The 18,133-nt window shown below is 45.6% G+C and overlaps 1 protein-coding gene across 9 annotated transcripts in view; it reads left to right on the top strand.

Moving 5' to 3' along the window:
• CSMD2 (CUB and Sushi multiple domains 2) overlaps positions 1–18,133 on the top strand; it is a 610,060-nt gene that overhangs the window by 102,981 nt on the left and 488,946 nt on the right. For all 9 annotated transcript variants that reach the window (XM_045476609.1, XM_045476606.1, XM_045476605.1 and 6 more), the window contains exon 3: positions 4,251–4,363. In XM_045476609.1, coding sequence (XP_045332565.1) covers positions 4,251–4,363 — 113 coding nt within the window. The remainder of the gene's footprint in view (positions 1–4,250; positions 4,364–18,133) is intronic.

Genomic DNA, 18,133 nt, shown 5'->3' with positions numbered 1-18,133 from the left:
CTATGTGCCCCTTGCTTGTCATTCTTATATCTGCTTTAGTAAGCTGTCTCTTTGTGTCTTTTGCTGCTTTTTCAACTGGCTTGTTAGATCTTTGACTCACTGTCAGTCCTCGGGGAAAAGCATTCAGTCTTTGGCCATTAGGTGTGAGATTAGCTGTAGGATTTTTGTAGATGTTCTTTATCAAGTTCAGGAAATTTCCCTCTATCCTTAGTTTTCTGAAAGTTTGTGTTTTCCATCAGGAATGAGTATTGAATTTTGTCAAGTGGTTTTTCTACATCAGCTTATATGGTCATGTGATTTTTCGATTTTTGGCCTGTTAACATGGTGAATTACAATGATTTTCAAATATATTTAAAAATTTTTTTTTAACATTTATTTGTCTTTGAGAGACAGAGGGAAACAGAGCATGAGTGGGGGAGGGGCAGAGAGAAGTGGGGCACAAAATCTGAAGCAGGCTCCAGGCTCTGAGCTGTCAGCACAGAACCCGATGCTGGGCTCAAACTCATGGACCGCAAGATCATGACCTGAGCCGAAGTCGGACACCCAACCAACTGAGCCATCCAGGCACCCACAAATATATTTGTAAATGTTTATTTATTTATTTTGAGAGAGGGAGAGAGAGAAAGAGAGAGAGAACAGGGAAAGGGCAGAGAGAGAGAGAGAGAATCCGAAGCAGTTTCCTGTCTGTCCGTGCAGAGCCCTACATGGGGCTCGATCTCATGACCCTGGGATCATGACCTGAGCTGAAATCACGGTTGGATGCTTAACCTACTAAGGCAGCCAGGTGGCCCTGATTTTCAAATATTAAACTAGCCTTACATCCTTGGAATAAACTCCACTTGGTTATGGTATATAATTAATTTTATATATTGCTGAATTCTGTTTGCTAATAATTTTTAAGGATTTTTGTGATTATATTCATGTGGGATATTGGTCTTTAGTTTCTTGATTTGTACTCTCTTGGTTTTGGTATCAGGGTGATACTGATCTTATAAAATGAGTTTGGAAGTGTTCCTTCTTTTCTCTATTTTTTGGAAGAGGTTGTGTAGAATTGGTGTTAATTCTTCTTTATATGCTTGGTAGAATTCTCTAGTGAAACCATCTGGGCTGGTGTGTATCTTTTTTGGGGATTTTTTAAATTACTAGTTCAATTTCCTTAATAGTGATAAGGCTTTTCAAATGATCTATTTCATACTGGGAAACTTACAGTCGTTGGCGCTTTTCAAGGAACTGGTCCATTTCATCGAATTTGTCAAATGTGTGTGTATGATTTGCAGTATTTCCTTATCATCCTTTTGATAGCCACAGGATCTGTTTTCTGTAACCTTTGCCAATTCTGGATATTCGTCAATCTGAAAGGTGAAAAATGAGTCTTGTGGATTTAGTTTCCGTATTGTTTTTCATTTGTTGTGTGTGTGTGTGTGTGTGAGAGAGAGAGAGAGAGAGAGAGAGAGAGAGAGGGAGCAGGGGAGGGACTGAGGGAGAGGGAGAGAAAGAATTTTAAGCAGTCTCCATGCCCAGCACAGAGCCCTATGAGGGGTTCAATCTCAAAATGGTGAGATCATGACCTGAGCTGAAATCAAGAGTCGGAGGTGCAACCAACTGAGCCACCCAGGTGCCCCTGGTTTCCATATTTTTAGTATTAAGTATGTGGATCACTTTTCTGTTTTTGTTTATTTAATCCTTTGTCATTTTCCTTTATACTTGTTCATCTTTTTCAGGTTGATTTGTAAGTGTTATTTATAGATTATGAATTCTTTCCAGTTTGTATTTTTTTCTTTATTTTTTATTTTATTTTATTTATTTAGTTTATTTTGCTTTGCTACATGTTTTTAATTTTCACATAATTAAATCAACCGATCTTTTCCTTAATGCTTCTGGGGCTTCATGCTGTGTCCGTCAGCAATAGATTGCAAGAGGTAGAACCCAAATCAGACTAGCTTGAGAACAACAAAAAAAAAGGAAGGATGGATGGATGGATAGAAGGAAGGAAGCAAGCAAATAGAGGATGAATGTTGGCTCGTGTAACCAGGTACTGCAGAGGTAGATGTCTCTGCATGGCGAGATCAGGGATCTCAACAATGTACCATCAGGGTTCTGTCTCTCTTCTTTTACTTTCAGCTTTGTCTGTATCTGTGTGGGATATCATTTTGTAAAGCAGCTAGGCTCTGGGTAATGTTAAAAAGATGGCTGACAGTCCCAAGCTTACATTCTAATGGTTTACAATCCAAAACTAAAAGACTCGGAATCTGTATATCCTACCCCACGGAAGGATTCAGAATGACCCTGCTTGGGTTTTGTTTCCTCCTTCTTCTCCATGCCTTGAACCAGTCCGTGAAGATGAGGGCTATGCCATGATTGGTCATTTGCCCGGTTCTGTGGCTAGTGACTGCATAGGGTACCCCACGTAGTGACAGCTCCCTAGAAGAATGATGGTAGAAGGTAGGACCCAAATGAATCCTCTAAACATGTCACTCTTAGAAAGACCTTCCCCAGCATAAGATGATAAAAAAAAATAGGTTTTTTTCTAATATGTATGGTTTCAGTATTTTACATATAAATTTCTTTTTTTAATGTTTATTATTCTGAAAGAGAGAGAGGGAGACAGAGAGTGAGTGGGGGAGGGGCAGAGAGAGAGAGGCAGAGAGAGAGAGGCAGAGAGAGAGAGGCAGAATTCGAAGCAGGCTCCAGGCTCCAAACTGTCAGCACAGAGCCCAACGCAGGGCTTGAACTCATGGACCACAAGATCATGACCTGAGCGAAAGTTGGATGCTGGACCGACCTGGACACCTAGGTGCCCCTACATATAAATTTCTGACCCATGTTGGAAAGTCAGGGAAATGGAGACAGAAAGTCAGGGACAGGGAGAGGAGAGAATATGGGGTAATATAGGCATCTTTTGCTGGGAGCTCTTATACTGGAAGAGAACATGATCTTGAAACTTATTTGGTCGTCATAGCTCGATCACTTTCCTTCTCTGTTCCTTGGGTTTATTTTGAATTAATAGGAATCCTGTAAGATTAGGATGGTGGGAAGGGCAAGGGCTTCATCTAGCAAAAGGCTTTTCATGGTGGGCATTAACATATACCTGATTCAACTTGTCTGAACTCAGTGCTCATGATTCTAAGGGACATGTCGGCATCCAGATATTATATGACAATGGGAGGTATAGAGCGGGATCCAGGAGCACCACAGGTATCCCAAACTATTTGAAAATCAAGGTAAAGGTAAACCTTGAATTCCTTCCCAGAGCCCTGTCAGGGGTGCAGGAAGGAAGGGTGGGCCTCAGATAGGAGATAAAGGACAGAGGCAGACAGGGGACTGGCCATCTCACTACATCCTGTGTGTACTCAGGTCACCTGTGGGTTCCCAGCCGTGGACACCTTCTCTCCTAAAATATGTTCCCAAGCGTTCACTGAAGGCTTCATTATTTTATTTTTTTTTTAACACTAGAAGAATCTTTTACAAATGATTCTTTGGTGCTGAAAACATATTATCTCAGGTTCAACAATTCCTTCCATTTCACCTCTGTTTCTTTTTCTTCACTGAACTCATGGAAAAAAAAATTTTTTAAGCATTTTAATTTTAAAAGCATCTATAGTACGGTCCCATTTGTATGAAATTATTTCATTGATGATGGTCCCATCTATTGATCCCTCCATCTATTTGTACATCAACTGTCAAGAATGGTTATTTCTAGATTGCGTTGGGTTTTTTACTTTTTGCTTTCATCCTTTAAAAATAATAAGCACTTATTTCTATAAAAGCGGTAGACTTATTCCTTTTAAAGAATAAAGTCTGTGATGAGAAGCATCCACCTTCTGCTAATTGTAGTTGAGTATATTTTCCTCAGTATGCAATAAATGTTGTCTGTTGACAATTACTAGTTGTAACTTTGTGGTGAAGTCTACCCAGAGCCAGAAAGGGAAGGGACAGGAGAAGACACCCAAAGAGAAGAAAGGAGTAAGAGACCTAACTGAGACAGGTCCTCCAGGTTGCAGGATGGCCCGTGGCTTCCGGAAAGTGGCCTCCCACGTGTCTGTGTCAGGAGACTGCTGGTTGCCGTCACCTCTGCTCCATCACCTCTTTGTCTTTGGACTTCTCGCTTATGCCCAATGTTAGGCTTCTTTCATATCCCTCCCTGTGCCTAAATCAGCATTGTGCATCCAGCAAGCACTCAATAAATGCATAACGGACGCTCACTTCCCAAGGGGGTCATTCTCCCTAAATCACGCCTCTTTGTCTTCCAGGCTCACAGGCTTTCAGCTCCCAGCCACCATCGTCAGTGTGGCCACCACCCTCTCTCTGCGCCTCATCAGTGACTACGCGGTCAGCGCTCAGGGCTTCCATGCCAGCTACGAAGGTAGGTGCCTCATGGCCCCCACCATGGGGACCTGATGCGTCAGGTCGGAATAGCCGTAGGCGGGGCCAGGCTGCTCTCAGCTGCGGGCAAGGGATGCTTCAGACTCAGAGCTCCCGCCTTCCACAAGGCTGCCTACTATCCAGTAACTCGGTTACCTAAATTGTCTGTGCCATGTTCCCAGGAAACTGAAAATTGAAATCAGGGCTCAGGTGTGGTAATTCATCTTGAGGGCCTGGTAGCATCTATTTCTCTGTCCCCTAAATGCATTTTGTTGTGTTTTTCTTTTTTTAATTCTGTTTTCTATTGGACTTAATTGTCCAAGTTACCTCTGCTTGGTTTTAGAAGTAAGAGAGAGAGAAAACCTAAGGAAAAGAAATTAAAAAAATAAGTAGCAGGAAAAAAATTCTGCTCCATATAGGGACTGCAAAGAGTCAGTTTTATATCATTCAGAAAAGAACAATTTTTCCTTAATAGCACAGATTAGGGTTTCTTGGTTTGAGTTATGCAAATAATTTCCACTTCTCTCGGCTTGTTTAAATATGGTGTTGGCATTCAAATTAACACTAATATCTCCAGATTATACACTATTATTATTATTAAGTTTATTATATTAGTTCAGAAGGTGGAACTTCTAGATCTCTGTCATTTCCCTAGGAAATTTACATCTCATTAATAGGTAATTATGCTGCTCTTGGCTAAGACCACACTGCTATTTTGTGTTGAGATCATTAATAGGCATATTTTAAGACTGCTAATGATAATTAATAGCAGTAATGACATAACACCCTAGTAAAGCATGCCAGTTATTCAAAAACTTTCTTTCCCTTACCTCCGAGAACTTAAAGAATAGGTGATGCTTTCTTGAATGAAGCTATAGCAATATGGAAATAGATATCACCTTTGTCCTGGCTAGAAATACACCGTGGAAAAAGGGCAAGTCCTACCTCCTTGGCAAAGCCCACCCCTGGTAGTAGGGGTGTGAGGGACAGAGTCTGATGCTTCAACCTCAGCATTTGAGGACTGCTGAGAAAGGTCTCAATTAGTCTTAACCAAAGGTTCCTGAGAGGCTCTGTAGAAAGTTCTGCATGCCTTTAACTGAGGGCTTCTGACATAATTCCAGATCACTTTAACTGAGGGCTCCTGACATAACCACAGTCTCCTTTAGCTGAGGGCTCCTGACAAAAGACTGAAGTATCTCTAAAGGACTCTTGAGATAATCCAGTTTCTTTAGAAAAACAAAACAAAAACAAAAGCAAAAACAAAAAACAACGATCAGTTTCTCCCAATATCAAGCCTGTAATCTTGGTCATTCTAGCTACATCTTCGCCCTGAATCTTTGTCCCTGAACCCAAAGGAATTCTCTCAAAGTCTGAGTTACAGCCTCTTCAGAAGAGGCCTCTTCAGAAACTCCTTACAGTATCTCTGGTCATGAGTTCCTTCTATGACATACTAGCCTTGGGGAGACTGGCTGTGTTTGGGGACGGTGGTGGAATGAGTCAGTGACACCAGAGTTGATGCCTTCAGAGATGCTGGGAAGGACTGACCCAGGGGGACCTGGCTGGGCCCTCACGATGTCCTCACTCAGCAGTCATTGTAGATATTTAGCTGAAGCCTGGATTTTCATAAGGCTTTAGGGAAAAAGTGTCCTATTGATTCCTAACCACATTGTCCCCTCTGCAGAACAATGCCAAGCACTTTTCCACCACATAGAGCAGATCTGAGGTTATATTCGCTGAGGCCTTTTAAATCAGAAGTTGTACGTAGCCTGGACATGGAGGGTCTACCCTTGAAATTAGGGCCAACATTCTGAATGTAATGGATATGTGTATTTTTTTAAGAAAAGGTCTAGAATAGAGATCAACAAACTATGGTCCCCTGGCTAAATCCAGCCCATGGCTTGTTTTTGTAAATAAAGTTTTATTAGAATGCAGCTAAGCCCATTTGTTGATGTACTACATATGACTCCTGGCAGGTACTACAACTTAAGAGTCAGGCTACTGCTGCAGAGATCATGTGGCCTACAAAATCTAAAATATTTAGTCCCTGGCCCTTTACAGAAAACGTTTGTTGACCCTCGGTCTGGGGCTGCGCTATCCAGCGTAGTAGCCATTTGCCACAGGGGAATATTTACATTTAAATTAGTCAAACTTAAATAAAATTTACAGTTCATTTTCTCACTCACACTAGCTTCATATCAAGTGTTCAATAGCCACATGGTGGCCACCACAGTGGACAACACAGGTAGAGAACATTTCTGTCATTGCCGGAAATTCTACCGGAAGGAGCTGAACTAAAGCTTCCATCAGATTCACCAAGGGTCTGTGATTCAAAAGAGGCCATACAATAGTGAAAAAGAGTAGAGGCTGGTGGGTCCCTCCTTCTACCTGCCTGGCACAGAGGAGGCAGTGCAGACATGAGAATGCTGCAGGACCAGTGGGCCAGAGGAAGGGCCTGCCCTAGCTCAGCCACATAACAGTGACATTGGTGGTAAGAAGACAAAACCTTGCAGGCGAGGCCCAGGCAAACCCTGAACCAGTGCAAACAGGTGGCTGTGGCTGAGTGAGCCCCCATGCGGTCACCCATGCAGGGTTTCTGCTGACTCCAGTCTGTGTGGCTGCTGTCTTTGTGCTGCCTGGCAGAGTGGCCCATAGATGCGTGTGCTAACAAGGGAGCCACCCACAGAGAGGCCAAGGCTGGGGCTCTCACCAAACCTCACTGATCTGGCCTAGGGACTGGACCATGGGGGTGCATTTGGAAGAGCGTGAACTGCACCGATTTGTGGAACACCTAAAGTTGGGGTTGGGGGGCAAAAAGTGGGGAGGGTGGGAGGAGCCAGTAGGGGCAGCCTCTGCTGGGAATAAACCACGTGCTGCATGCATTCACCACAGTGGCCTGGGCCTGTCTGTCACCGGGCTTATCAACAAGATACCAGATAATCCCACATTTGGGGGTTGACGGATAAACACTAGCTTCTTAGGCCTATAACTGACTCACTGACCTTGGGCAGAATTTTTGGAACTACCCGGGCCTCACTAGAGGGGGCTTGGGAGATCCAGTAGTCAGAAAGACTGTGGAGATCTGGCTCTCTGGGAGAGAGGTCAGCCCCTCCCTCCATCGCGGAGTCTGCCTCAGTCATTTGCGCCAGACAGTCGTAGACAGACAGACAGGCTCCAGCAGAGGAGGCCCCCCTACCAGCCCGGACTGTCCCCAGCCAGGACGGCCCCCTTACATTCTCTAGTCAAGACAGTGCTGCATCCGTTTAAAAGAAAACATCAAACATCGGAGCCCTGCTCTCAGCAGCTCCCTTTGGCTGATGTCCCCGAAAGTCTGCTATCAAAGCGAGTTTGCCTCCTCCACCGCATCGGGAGAGTGAAACATACAGATAAGGAATCGAACCGCTGTGGGGGTCTTTGGAGAAAGGTGAAGTCAGGTGAAGAGTGTCAGTCCACAGCAGCTGCCGCTTCAAGGGAAAGATCAAAAAGGCCAATCGTCTAACCCCTGGGATGACAGGAGATGCTTGATTTGTAGTCCCCGGGGACGAGAGTGTGGGCTGTGGCCACGGACCAGAGGGAAGGGGATCAACTTGTATTGAGTGCTGACCGTATGCCAGGCACTTTACATACATTATCTCACTTAATCCCCACGGTGGCCCTGCGGACCGACATCGCTATCTCTATCTTACAGATGTATGAGCCGCGCGCGACTTGAGAGTTTTGTGTTCAGCTTAAGGCTACCTGATGGCCAGAAGTTTTTACGTGGCTTCTCTGGCACTAAAGACTATACCCTTCTGTGCTGCACTCCCTGCCAAACTCCTGGAGTAGGGCAGAGATTGGTGACTCCATTTCATGGGCAGGCAAACTGGAGCTAAGTCAGAGGCAGGGAAGGACACGGGAAGCCTGCCTCAGCTCCAGTGTGCCTCCAGGCTGGTGTCAGGGTCTTCCCGGGGGAGGCCACAAGAGATATGTCCAGAGCCTCTAAGCTAGGGCTGCCAGATAAACTACAGGATGCCCAGTTAATTTGAATTTTAAATTATTCAGATTTAAAAACTTGAATATTTTAAAGTGTAAGTATATCCCAAATATTCCACGGGATATACTTATACTAAAAACTTACCCATTGTTCATCTGAAAGGCACATTTAACAGAGTGTCCTGTATATTCATTTGCTGGCTCTAGTAACCCTTTCTCGGCACAGAGTCCCCAGGAGTCCTCACCCCATTCACTTCCCCCTCCTCCTGACCTCCAGATCTGCCCCCACCCCATCCTGCTCTGCCCACCCGCTGCAGAGGGTCCAGCCTCACCTCTGCCATTCCAGTGAGTGTACATTTAAACAGCTCTCTGTACATGCACATGGGCACCTGCACATAAATGCAGATCCATCCATATCGGGAATTATGCTATGTGCTCAGTTCTGTAATCTGGTTAACGAGGACAGAGTTTTTCTATGGTAATAAAAGTAGCCCTGCTTTGTTTGTCCTTCTTAATGAGTATCAGCGAGGGAGCCATTGTGGTTTGCATGTATCACAATTATTTAACCAGTAGCCTTCTGTGGACACTTAGGTGAAGAACATTCTTGTACATACAACTTAAACCCTCATCTAATTATCTTCTCAGAATAAATTCTTGGAAGTGCAATTGCTGGGTCAAAGAGTGGGTAGATTTTACATTTTAATACATAATTTCGGTGTTCTTAGAGAGGTTATACTGATATACACCTCCACCAACAGCACATGTGGGTCTATCCCTCTGCCCCCTACGTTGCACATTGGTGAGTTTTAAGTCAGTTTCATTGGTTAAAATGGGTGAAAAATGAAATCTCATTTGTTGTTATAATTTGCATCTCTTTGATGATAGGGAAGGTTGAGCCCCTGTCATCACTTACTGGCCTTTCGTAGAGCATTTTGTAAATTGCCTGTCCCGCCTCTGCCCATTTTTCTGTTGAGGTGCTAGTATTTTTTCTTATCTTTTTTGTAAGTGGTTTTTGCATATTAAAGATATTAAAGTTATGCGTTTCCTTTTGATGTGCAGGAGCTTTAGTTTTTATGCCACCAGTTTTAAATTAAAAAATTTTTACTTTTATGATCTACCTTTGGTGTCATGCTTAGAAAGGCCTCTCCTATGCCACAATCAGATAAATATTCATACAGATGTTCATCTTATTCTTTTAGAGTTTTATTTTTACATTGCACTCTCAAATCCCGCTGGAATTCAGTTGTGTTTGTCTTAGTTTCTGCGACGGTTTCCGTCCCTGCCCCACCGGTGCTCTGCCTGTCTGTCCTTCATTCTCCCTCTTCGAGTATGTGCAAGCTGTCACTTCTCAGTTTGCCCCCGGTGATTCTCTCCCTGATATTTCGGCCTTGTTTTCAGGTATTATTTCTCCCAGCCTAGCTGCCAGACTTCTCGCCTTCTCCACACACAACTCGCAAAGACTGTGTGGAGATGTTTCTGTCTATTCCAGACTCCTCAGCAGGTAAACAGGAGTTATTATAAGCCGATCAGAAATGTCAATTAGATGAGTCTCTGCAGGTTTTAAATGCCTGATCTTCGTTGCACCTTTGCGTTTTAGGACCATTAATCTCGAGCAGTCCGTCTGACACTTTGGCGAAGGAAAGCCCATCCCTGAGTGCTAAGTCTTAGTCGATCAGATCTATTTAATCATCAAGATCTGAAAACTGGTATTTATTTCTGCTTAGCTAAATCTGTCATCGTGGGATTTCACTATCAAAACATAGGAGGCTTCCTTAAAAATCAGGCCTCTCCACAGATTCTAGAAGGATGAAGGACCCTTATTTTTGCAAATTCCCTGGTAACCATTAAGGGGAAAGGCATAGTACAATGGCATAGTACAATGATTGAGACCTCAGATTCTGGATTCACCCATATCTGGAATCAAATCCCATCTCTGCCATTCACTTGCTGTGAGACCTTGGCCAAGTAATTTCATTTCTCTGAGCTCTGACCTCCACATCTGTAAAATCAGGATAAGAATATGCTTCACAGAGCTGTGAAGACTAAGGAAGAGAATGCACAAGTCCCACGATGTGTTCAGGACAGGGCCTGGCAAATTATCCCTGCTCGATAAATATCAGTGGATTAACGAAGTCACCCTCATGCTAACCTCACTTGCCTGGGACTATTTCAGGAGATGGAAGAAAAGATAATGTCATCACCAGAGGTCACAGCCCCAGCTCTGCCTCAGTCCCCTGGCTCCTGAGTTTGCCTAAAACCCTCATGCTGTGTCTAGTCTACAAACAGACCGTGGCCTCTCTGGGAAAGGGGCGGAGTTGTCCATCACCGTGAGCACCAGGACTGCCTGTGAGGGCACCCACTGGACAGGGATGAGGCCTCAGGTCCTGCCACCAGGCGGACCAGAACTGTCCAGGTCAAGGTCGGGAGCTTAGCCTTTTCATGACCTCTGCTCTTTCCATCAGAGAAGGTTGGCTCTAGAACTAAATATGCTCATAACACGTCCAGCAGGCTCTATACATTGGGGATTGGACTCATGAACTTGAAAGCTGTAACTGTCTTTGCGGACACACGTGCACACACACGTGTACACATGCATGCTCACACATGCACATGTGTGCACACATACCTGCGCACATACACACACACACACCACTTCCCTGTATTTCCTTTCATCTAATTCACATGCCCTGAAGCCCACCCACAAACCACTAGTCCACCTGAAAGAATGATCCCAGAGGGGCTGACATCACCCATAAAGTTGATGGTAGAGATTCTTTCATTCACTGAGCTAATATTTACTGAGTGCCTACTGTGTGCAGTTGCTGATTTTTCAACCGAGCCTCACCTTCACAACCACGGTTTCCCCCCCTCTGCCCCCATCCACCTGTACTCCCAAAGGGCACCAGAACAGGGGAGGAGGAGGACGCACTCAATACAGTGTCACTTCTGAAAGAACACCTTCGTGTGCTTTTGCTGCCAGTGGAAGGTCAGCAGTGTCACCCCTGGGGGTCAGATAGACACGTCTGTAGGGGACAGAAGAACAAAGATGGAGCTCCCTTGGGTGCTAGACGAGGAGAGGCGGGTTTGCAGCAAACTTCGGGCCAGGGCGTGCTTCCGTGGCTTTTGGAGGTGGAGCAGGGTTGAAGGTAAACATGACACTGTGCACACAGGGAAACTGGGGTCCAGAAATGGGCCCTCCTCATTTTATTCCTTCCTATAATTAGGCCTGCTGATTCCCCATCTCCCAGTCTCTACCTCTCGGACAATTTCCTCATTCTGAAAGGGTTTCCCAATTCTGGGACATTATGCAGACATTTCAAAATTGGGCTAATGGAAGCTATTCAACTGTGTGTGTGTGTGTGTGTGGTGTGTGTGTGTGTGTGTGTGTGTGTGTGTGTGTGTGTGTGTATATATATATATATATATATATATATATATATATATATACATGCAATTTGCACCATTCAGCCTGCTCTGGGCCAGAACAGCAGGCCTGGTGAGGCCTCCTCTAGGGTGGGAGGCAATGAATGTCCATTTCCTCTGCCCAGGAGGGATGGTGCTTCCTGAGTGAACCTGCTCCATTTCTGATGGCTCTGCCTTGGGAGTTGGAGAACATTCCTTTTAATCAGTACTGTGGAGTAGCAAATTAATACATAGAGATGTGACATTTGAGACAAATTGGGCAGCACGTCTCAATAAGTGGGGAATCAGGATGAATTTCATATCACGTCCTCAATAATTCCACAAACAGTTCATCATGCACAGTGATATTTCCCCCCTTTGGGGAAGAGCATTAACATAATTTGACGATGATATCATACCAAACTCTAGTGCCCTGACCCTCCTCACGTCAGTGTGTTAGAAGACACGGTGATGAAGGGGAAGGAGCCTTTTCAGGTGGCCAGACTACCTGCAGGTAAGGTGGACATCCACTTTAGTTCTCTGCCTTCATTCATTCATTCATTCATTCATTCATCATGCATTCAACAAATATTTGCCCCAGATGCTCTATGCCAGGTCTCAAGGTAGGCTTCGAGGAATATGCATGCATAAGGAGCCCCCACCTTTAAAGAGCTCTGGGACCTAAGACTCTTGGAAGGGGGAAGGGCAAAGGAACAGGGGTGAGAAAGTGGTGGGTTCAAATGCTGGTTACCTATGAGAACTTAGGCAAGTCTCCCAACCTCCCTGAGCTGATTTTTTTGCCAAAGAGAATCCGTAATGCCCCCTCAAGGGATTGTAATGAGGACTAAAAGAGTTAATGTATATAAAATGCCTGGCACAGAGTCTCTATTCAATAAATACCAACTCCTCTACTGTATGGAGAAAATTGCTCTCCTGCCTGGTAGGGTCTCTGGAGATCATTGCCTTGTCCCCACTGTGTGACTTCGGGCAAGACACCGAACCTCTCAGCTCCCTCCAATGGAAAATGGGATAACCCACTCTTCCTTTCAAGAGGAGCGTGAGCATTAGTGAAAAGGTCTGGAAAGCACCTAGCATAACATTTGGCACACAGTTGGCACTCAGTGAAAGGCAGCTCTTATAATAGGGCCTGGTGTGTTTTGTGGGCGTGAAAAAATTATTTCCCAACAAAACCTTTGGTCAAGCCTTGTGGGTCTTTAAGAGCAAGGAAGGCCGCCTATTTTTTGTTTCTTCTGTTACCATGATACCTGAGTCCCAGGTGTGGCACGCAACAGGGACATTGCCCTGGTAGCTAATGCTTGTCTCTGCTAATCTGGATCCCTGCTAGTCCATATAGGGCTTCTGTGCAAATTAGCACAAGTGTCCACCCTGAGGGCACACTGCCCTGTGAGCATATGGCTTAGTGGATAGAGGAGAGGCTGGATTTTGATTCTCATCACCCCTCTGTCTGGGCACCCTTTTGCACTCACTGTTTTTTTTTTTTTTTTTAAAGAGAGAGAGAGAGAGAGCACAAGAGGGGGAGGGGGCAGAGAGAGAGAGGGAGACACAGAATCTGAATAAGTCTACAGGCTCTGAGCTGTCAGCGCAGAACCTGACACGGGGCCTGAACCCATGAACTGTGAGATCATGACCTGAGCCGAAGTCAGACGCTTAACTGACTGAGCCACCGAAGGACCCCTGCACTCACTTTTTGTACTCAGCCTGAACGACTGCACAAGGGGGCCTTGCCCCAGAGCCTTCCTCTTAAGAGTCTGTAGTCACTCTTGGTCCAACAAAAGATTCAGAAAATCGTTAGATGCTGGGGTGCAAGGATCTCAGGGGAGCTCTCACTTAAACCTTCCGATTGCTTCCAGGATGGAGAGCAAACCCCCTCCAGTCATGAAAGCCCTGGACATCAAACTTACCTCCATCCCCTTCCTCCTGTGACCCCACTGGACTCTTTCCAGTCTCTGTCTCCCCTACATTCCTCAGACTCCTCCACCCACTTCCCCCCTGCACCACCACTTTGTTCTTTTTTTGTTCTCCTCCCAGTCTCTGCTTAACCCAAACCCACAGGCTGCCGGTGGTGCAGACATTGCCTCTCAGCCCTGGGGCCATCTCCCCCCATCCCACGCATCGCTCGTACCTTTCCTGTTCCTCCTTTACCTTCTCCACGCCCATGTGTGCTTCTGGATGGCTGGGACACGCAGGGGAGCAATGGGGAGCACTGAGGCTGCAGGCTCAGGTCTGGGAGGGAGAATCGGCTCCTAGCCCAGCCGGCTAGTAACCTTTGGGGGGGGGGCGGTGGTGACCGCCCCTGTCATAGGAAGACACTGATAACCCCTCCTCCATGCGATTCTCACCGGGCACAAACAACGCCTGTTGGGCATTCCTAATGCACTCAGAGAGCAGAAATGGGGACTGTTGTGATCACCGTTGACAGCTGTGTCTAGCCCAGGGTCCGACATGTGGTGGATGCTCAATAAACAATGATTAAATAAGATGGAGTCGACAACAGGTGCTCATCTCGCCCATGTAAAAGACCCCAACAAGGAAAGAGATTCGCTCAAGGTATCTGGGACCGTATTCCGTTGAATCTGAGATACCCTGTTAGAAGATATAGCTCAATTTGATGTACCACAGAGAAAGAAAAACATGTTGCCAATTGAAGTATGACATGCTATTGATTACAAAACACATCTCAATTTCAAAGATACTAAAAAATGGAAAAATGCGTGCCCTAGAACCGATGAAATATGGTAATTCCTTAATTGCTTTTGACCACGCCTCAGCCTCCTGTGCAGTGGCTCGTCCTTTTGACCTCTTCCCCGACCCAGGGCTCTCTGATGGTCCAAGCTCTTCCTTCTCAACATTCAGGTGGTGGCTCCCTCAGCCATGTGATCACCTCTTAATTTATTCTCTTGGCTCCGAGTCTCATTACTTCTCAATTTTCTGCATTGAACTCTATTTAACACCTATTAACACAGGTCTTCAGTTGATAAACGCCCTTTTCGAGGGAGGCAGCAGGATGCCCCAGCCTTGACCCTTCCTGCCATATCTGTGCCCAAGGCGGGCGAGCCCATTAAACCCAAACATGGCTCACCCGGGGGCCATTGCCTGCCGCTGCCAGTCCCTCCCATAATGGCCCCTGAGGCACTGGTGGGGACGGGAATGTGGTTTCCTCTGTTTGGATGGGAGGTGGGAGGGCCCGCCTTTAACCACTGTTCTGGCAGAGACTGTAGCTGGATGTTCACATCTGCCTCCCTCCCATGGGTCTGGGTCAGGTGAGCCCATCAGAACTTCTTCCACTGGCCTCTGCCCTGGCGTTTGAGAGGACATATGCCTTCCTACTTCCTCTTCCTTGGGGGGACCTTCCCCCCACCCCCAGCCTCGAGGATAACACCTCCACACAGAAGTATCAGATTGAATATTCCAATCTCCTCTCTTCCCATTGTTTGATAATTTGGAGGTGAGAAGCTACTGTTCTGGATTATTCTTTCCAGCTCCTCCCTTTAATAGTGTGGATAATTGAGGGTTTGCACCCATTGATATTACATTTTAACAGCAGGAGGGAAAACACCTAGCAGGTTAGGTGGGGGAGGCTGATTTGGCCGTTTGGGGGTGGACAGATTGCATCCCTGTCCTTCCGGTCCCATTGCATGAAAGCTGTTTCACAGTCCTCTATCCTCACACGAGCCACAGGATCCGCACACACCCAGGGTCTCTGAGATGAAGAAAACAAAGGAACCAGCATGTGTTGAGTGCCTGTGACGGGCCCAGCAATGCAGTGGGAGCTTTGCAGACCCCGGACATCACCACCTCAAGAGCAAGGCCTTGCCAAGATCCTCATTTCACGGAGAAGGAAGTTCAGGCCCAGAGAGGTTAGTTACCTCGCCTGAGTTTATACAGCACCTAAGGGGCATGCACACCTCTCCACTCTGTGCTGCCTCCCAAAATAACTCCCAGTTGGTCCTCCAAACCCACACATAGGAGGCGCTGTGGAGTCAGGGTGCTGGGGTGTTTCCAAGCCTGCAGTTCCTAGTCTTGACCTTGATGAGGACACTTGCTGCCAGCGACCCTGTCTCATAGGTGATGGCTTTGCTTCCCTACTTTTCAACCTGCCATTTCCAGTTCTTCATTTCCTGCTCTTTCCTTAAGACCTTTATCCAGCCATATTTTAGGAATAATGCAGATTGGGTTTGGTAATGAATTCCATTACCGGGAGTGGTTTTGTGGAGTGGAAGAGGGCAGAGAAATAGGCAAGCCAAGCATTTCAGCCTCAGGGCCTCCATACATTCTGTTCCCTTTGTCGCTGTGCCCTGGAGGCCCCGTAGCTTTCTGCCTTGTCTTTGCTTCAGGCCTCTGCTCAGATGTCCCCTCATCAGAGAGGCCTTTCCTGACCATACTATGTAACACAGCACCCCCACCACCCCTTCTCCCTGTCACCCCTTGACACATGATAACGATTATTTGTTTGTTTATTGTCTATCTCCCCTATTAGATTACGAGTTTGGGGAGGGGGGAGGGTCTTCCTCTTTGTTTTGCGTGGTTAGTGTTCTTCTCTGCAGAGTCCTCAGCTCCCAGGACAGGTCCTGATGTGTTAGGCACTCAATAAATATTTGGTGAATGAATGAATGAATGAATGAATGAAATCAAAGGTCAGAAGAAAGAAAGTGTAGTGAGCACCTGTAAGAAATCTTGCCTGGCAGAAGTGTAGAATATGAGAAGCTGGAGTAGCAGGAACTGAGCTGGACGAGGGTTGGAGGCCAGCTCCAGCAGGGCCTGGGAGGCCACAAGAAGGAGTTTGGGCTTTATTTGCAGAGAGAGGCCATCTCCAAGGGGTGCTAGGCAGGGAAGTGACACTGTGAGATTTGTACTTCAGGGATGGTGAGAAGGACAGGGGACAGATTAGAGCCAAGGGAGCCATGGCAGATGGGGACCATTGCCCAGCACAGAATGTGCCTGGACCTTCTTTAGCACTGTAGAGGGTGCCAGGACAAGGGGACACCTAGCCCGGGGCTCATGCCACACTGCCCACGTTCCTTATGGATGGGTATCTGAGCTGCTGAAATAGAAGAAATGCCCTACACGTGGAACAGCTTGTCTTTGCCAATGGCTTAAACAAAAATATGTATGGTATTCCTGTCTGCAGACATTCATGATGTGATTGTAACTGATTGAAAAAGCTCACCTCAAGAGTCCTGATGAACACATGATCCAGGGACTGAGATCTCCAGTGTTAAGTGATGGAGATGAAGCCTTAGGGATGACAGCTGGAAATTTTGCAGAGGATTCCGAGCAGGGAGGAAGAGCAAATACATTGGACACTGATGATTGTAACGATGAATAACATTGCTTCATCTCCTGCCAGGTGCTAGGGACTCTTCCAAGTGCCTTACGCGTCAACATTTAAGCCTCACAGCAATCCTATGAAGTAAGCACAACCATTATCCCCATTTTACTGAGGAAGCACAGAGAAGTTAAGTAACTTGCTTGAGGCCACACAGCTAGTAAGAGGTAGAATGTGGGTTTGAGCCCAGGCAGTTTGACATCAGCTGGCAAAAAAGAATAAAATACTTTCATGCAGCCGGGATTGTTGGATCAAAATAAATATTTCACGATAATGGAGCACAGTGCCAAGCTTTGTACTTTAAGGATCTAGCAAAAGGAAACAATGTGCTGATCTGGCTATATTCAAATGTGAAAGTTCTACATAACAAAACCCACCTACAATGGAGAGTGTTGAATAATATTATGCCAGATAGGGTAGGAAAGGTTGATTCTTTATATTATATAATGAGCCCAGCCAGGGTGGTAAGAAAGATATCGGGAGTTCACACCAGAGGAAATAGAGTCAGCAAGTAAATATTCAGGAGAGCTGTTCAGTCTTGCTGGTAATCAACGGAGTGTCAGTTAAAACAATGAAATGACACTTTATCCCTAGTCAATTAGCTTGAAGACCCTTAGGCGGAAAGATAGTGCTGGAGCAGATACAGAGAAACGGCACACTCACAGTTGCTGGTGGTGATGTAAATGAGTCCTTTGGGAATCCAATTTGACAACATGTATCAAGAGTCATAAAATGCTCATGTCGTTTGACCCAGTAACTCCTCTCCTGGGAATATATCCTACGGAAGTAATTCAACAGAAGAAGAAAGTTATATGTGTGAAAGTGTTGATTTCAGCGTTATTTATAATGATGAAAAATTGGAAACTGTAAAAATGTCCAACAATGGGGGATGCCTATGAAAATTATGGTCTATCTACCTAATGGATTTATGCAGTCATTTAAAATTATAATAGCATTATTTAGTAATATAGAAAGATGTTTACGATATTATTTTCAGTGGAAAAGCAGAACGCAAAATTGTTTCCCCATATTTATTACAACTGTGTAAAGTAG

The sequence above is a fragment of the Leopardus geoffroyi genome, chromosome C1 (genome assembly GCF_018350155.1).
Source record: "Leopardus geoffroyi isolate Oge1 chromosome C1, O.geoffroyi_Oge1_pat1.0, whole genome shotgun sequence".
NCBI lineage: Eukaryota > Metazoa > Chordata > Mammalia > Carnivora > Felidae > Leopardus > Leopardus geoffroyi.
Note: the sequence above shows the minus strand (reverse complement) of the source record. Positions and strands in the feature narration are given on the sequence as shown.